This window comes from Buteo buteo, chromosome 6 (genome assembly GCF_964188355.1).
Source record: "Buteo buteo chromosome 6, bButBut1.hap1.1, whole genome shotgun sequence".
In the NCBI taxonomy this organism is placed as follows: domain Eukaryota; kingdom Metazoa; phylum Chordata; class Aves; order Accipitriformes; family Accipitridae; genus Buteo; species Buteo buteo.
The window spans coordinates 5,514,703-5,518,873 of record NC_134176.1 but is presented as its reverse complement, the minus strand read 5'-3'; the positions used below and the strand labels follow the sequence as shown (position 1 = coordinate 5,518,873).

Here is a 4,171-nt window from a genome sequence, read left to right as displayed (position 1 = left end):
GGGCGGTGGTTTTGTTCGGGCAGTAATTACTGGCTGGGATGTGCCCCCCCCCCCCCTTCCCTCCCCTCCTCGCCCCTTTTTGGGGAGAGATGCGTTTATCTAGTCAGTCTCTCCCAGCTCCCAAATCCGACTGGGGTCCGGCTTTACGAGCTGGAGGCTTGACCGGGGGGGGGGGAGGAAGGCAGCGGGGATAAAAGCTGGGGGAGCAGCGAGCTGGCCTGACTCCCCCCCCTCCCCATCTCTCCCTATATCCCCCCCCCCCTCTTCCCTCCTCTCTCGCCTCCGCAGGCACCTGGCGGCCCCCCCCCGCCCGACGGCACCCCCAGGCACCCCCCGGGGCAGGCAGGGCGCTCGGGCGGCTTCCCCTCGCCCGGATTTCGGCCAACTCTCCTCCCCGCTCCAACTTTAGCATGATGTCTTATCTTAAGCAACCACCTTATGCAGTCAATGGCCTGAGTCTCACAACCTCGGGCATGGATTTGTTGCATCCGTCCGTCGGTTATCCCGGTAAGCCACGGTTTTCTTTTCCCTATTCTCTCCCCCCCCCCCCCCCCGCCCTGCTTTTTACCCCACGGAGGAAAAGCCACCGGGCTTTTTTGGAGGAACAACACACCGTGATGGCTGGAGGGGTGGGGGGGGGGGTCCCTTTTTCTCCCTTTCTCCTCAACTTTTGATCCGGGGAAGGGTCTGCAAAAGAGGGGACACCCTCCTGCTGGAGGGGGGGGGGGGGGCAGATGCTCCAAACCCACCCAGGGTTGCTGGGGAGGAGGCAGCAGAAGTGGCATGGCTGGAGGCTGAGGACCGGGGTGCTGGTCCCCCAGGAGAGGAGGGAGGAATGGGGGGGACCCCCTTGGGGAGGGGGTTGGAGGGGACACATGGGGTTGAGGGGGTCGCTGACTGACAGTCAGGGTCTCCGTCTCTTTTGGCAGCCACCCCTCGAAAGCAGCGGCGGGAGCGCACCACCTTCACCCGGGCGCAGCTGGATGTGTTGGAGGCCCTTTTTGCCAAAACCCGCTACCCCGACATCTTCATGCGGGAGGAGGTGGCACTCAAAATCAACCTGCCCGAGTCCAGAGTACAGGTAAGAAGCGGGGTGACCCCCCCAGACACCCCTACCTGTCCCCCCCACCTCCATCCCGCCGTGGAGGGTTTGGCTGAGCAGGGAGGCGAGGGGGCTGTTTTAGGGGATGGGGTCGGTCCTGGAGGGAAACCGAGCCGCTGTGGGATGAAGGAGGCTCATGGATGGGTGAGGGTGCAGGGGGGGATGGAGTGGCAATTTGCCTCCTCAGGGCTGCTGGAGTGTGCCCCCCCCTCATCCCTGTGCACTGGGATGGGGGGGGTCGTGCAGCTCCTGGGGTCCCAGCTCCTGAGCCCTCTGCACCCCTCCACAGCCCCCTCAGCTCCTTTTAAGCCAGGGAGGGCTCCCCGGCATTCCCATGTTCTGCACCGTGCCTTGCTCCGGGTACCAAATCCCTGCCTGTCCCGCAGGCGTTTGGGGTCCCTGAGGAAGTCGTAAAGGATCCCCCCTTTCCCCAGGGATCACGCATCCCTGGAGTAGGGCCGGACTGGGATCCCCTTTCCCACCAGTACAGACTGGGAGCTTCCTCTCCCCTTGAAGGGACTCTGATGAGCGAGGGGATGCCTTGGCAGAGGGGACCCCTCACCTGGGGCTGAGCCGTGCCTCCTCTGCGAGGGCCCAATCCGGACAACATTTTGGAGGTGCTGCTGGCAGGGCAGGAGCATCCTGCCCCCAGTACGGATCCAGGACACCCTTGCAGCAGGAGCAGGGCAGTTCCGAAGCCATCCCTCCCGCTCGCCTCCCTGCGAGGCTTTCCCGAGGCTACGTGGTGCCGTGCCCCAGCGGAGCGTGGCCGCCGGGGACCGGGATCCCCCCCCCCCATGCCAAAGCCCAGCCTTGGCCCCACCAAACCTCCCCAGCACCCCTCCTCCCCAGCACCAGCCCCCTTGGTCCCTGCTAAGAGAGGGTGAGATGAGTTGGGGGGTCGACCCTGGCCAGGGATGGGGGGGCGTGAGAGCAGAGAGCCTATTTAGAGGGTAAATGAGACATCTTTCCCCCCCTCCCCAACCCCTGCCTCTGTTTCCCTAATTGTTCCCTCCCTTTCTGATGCTCTATTGTTTCTAATTAAGGGCTTGACTTCAATAAGGCCTTAAATGGTGATTCCTGGGGGTCCCCGGCTGGCAAACAGCAAATAGGGAGCGCTCCCCCCTGCCCCCCCCCAGCATTCCCCCAAAAGTGACCTTATTAAGCAGTTTGATTTGCCCATTTCCACTTGTTATTACTGCTAATGATCTCAGGGAGGGGGAGCCCCGGAGCTTTTCTTTGCAGCAGCCCGCAAGCCTCTGCTGGCGGGGGAACGCTTTTAGCATCCCCTCCCCGGCGAGATCTCCCCCACCGCCGGCCCTTTCCCCCCGTGGGTTTGCCTGCGCATCCCTAACACCAGGCTTTTTTCTCTCTCCCTCCCCGTCTCTGGGTCTCAAGGTATGGTTTAAAAACCGCCGAGCCAAGTGCCGGCAGCAGCAGCAGCAGCAGCAGAACGGGGGCCAGAACAAGGTACGGCCAGCTAAAAAGAAGAATTCGCCGGCCCGGGAAGTGAGTTCGGAGAGCGGGACCAGCGGGCAGTTCACTCCCCCCTCCAGCACCTCGGTCCCCACCATTTCCAGCAGCAGTGCCCCCGTCTCCATCTGGAGCCCAGCATCCATCTCCCCGCTCTCAGATCCCCTGTCCACCTCTTCCTCCTGCATGCAGAGATCCTATCCCATGACCTACACCCAGGCATCAGGCTACAGCCAAGGATACGCTGGCTCGACCTCCTATTTTGGAGGGATGGACTGTGGATCTTACTTGACCCCTATGCACCACCAGCTTCCCGGACCGGGGGCCACCCTGAGTCCCATGGGTGCCAACGCGGTCACCAGTCACCTCAACCAGTCTCCAGCCTCCCTCTCCACCCAGGGCTATGGAGCCTCCAGTTTGGGCTTTAACTCCACCACCGATTGCTTGGATTATAAAGACCAAACCGCCTCCTGGAAGTTAAACTTCAATGCTGACTGCTTGGATTATAAGGACCAGACATCGTCATGGAAGTTCCAGGTTTTGTGAAGAACCTTTGTGATAACGAGAGAAATCGCGACGAGAACGAACAGGCTGGGCTGAACGCTCCAGTTTTAGTCAGGTCTTGGTTAAATTAAAGAGAAAAATAACTCAACGGACAAACAAACGAACAAAAAAACCGACAGCAACAAGAGGGGGACAGTGTTGGTGTGATCCCGTTCAGACTCATCTCCTGCTCAGACGCTCTGGAAAAGGAATAATAAAGAGGAAAAACGGAGGAGGAAGGCCTTAAACGGACAGATCATCTAGTGAGCAGAAAACAGACAGACCCATCTGTGTTCTTTCTAGTTTTAGGCAATTGTTGGGTTTCTTTGTTTGGAAAAGGTGGGAGATCGTCCCACCTACGGGCCAGTTTTAAAAAAAAAAAAAAAAAAGTAAAAAAAAAAAAGTCTAGGTTTTTATTTCTTTTTTTGTGTGTGCGTGGAAAGATCCTTCACCCAGAGGTTTCCAATGTGTTAGCCAACCCTCGGTTAAAATATTCGGAATGGACAACATCTCTCTTTTTCTCCCTCTTTTTCTCCCTCCCTCTTTCTTTCTCTCTCGCTCTCGAGCTCATCCAACTGTTTCATGCCCAACTTGCTCAAGTTGGCACCCGGAGAACTTGGTTCAGGGCTGTGTGGGTTGTGTGACTGATTGTCCTAGCTGCACTACTTTATTTAAAGATTAAAAAAAAAAAGATAATGTTCATAAGGAGTCAATATGTAGTTTTTAAGAGACAATCAGTGTGTGTCTTATATAAATGGTACATCTGTGGTTTTTAATCTGTGCTAGACTTCAAAACTGTGATCTCCTGTATTGTATGCAACTATGAACTCTGCACCAGCGGGAGTTCTGCTGTGATTTAAATAGGTTATAATTATAAGTGAAATTCAGAGCAACTGAGTTACCTATTATCATCTTTTAAAAAATAATAAAAAATATATATTAAAAAAAAAAAGAAAAACGCAAAAACACGATCGCCTTTCACCCGAGGTGAACTGCACTGAAACTTTTTACAACAAACTGTCTCTGAATGAAAGAGAAAAGACCGAAAAAACC

The 4,171-nt window shown here is 56.3% G+C and overlaps 1 protein-coding gene across 2 annotated transcripts; it reads left to right on the top strand.

Annotated features, from left to right (window-relative positions):
- The first annotated feature begins 410 nt into the window (after nucleotides 1-410).
- On the top strand, nucleotides 411-3,121 carry OTX2 (orthodenticle homeobox 2). 2 transcript variants are annotated; one of them, XM_075031028.1, is made up of 3 exons: nucleotides 411-507; nucleotides 930-1,081; nucleotides 2,501-3,121. In XM_075031028.1, exons 1-3 carry the CDS (start codon nucleotides 411-413, stop codon nucleotides 3,119-3,121), a joined length of 870 nt encoding a protein of 289 aa, XP_074887129.1. The 2 variants fall into 2 exon arrangements, with proteins under 2 accessions (XP_074887129.1, XP_074887128.1); XM_075031027.1 differs by having other exon boundaries at nucleotides 909-1,081.
- Nucleotides 3,122-4,171: the final 1,050 nt, after the last annotated feature.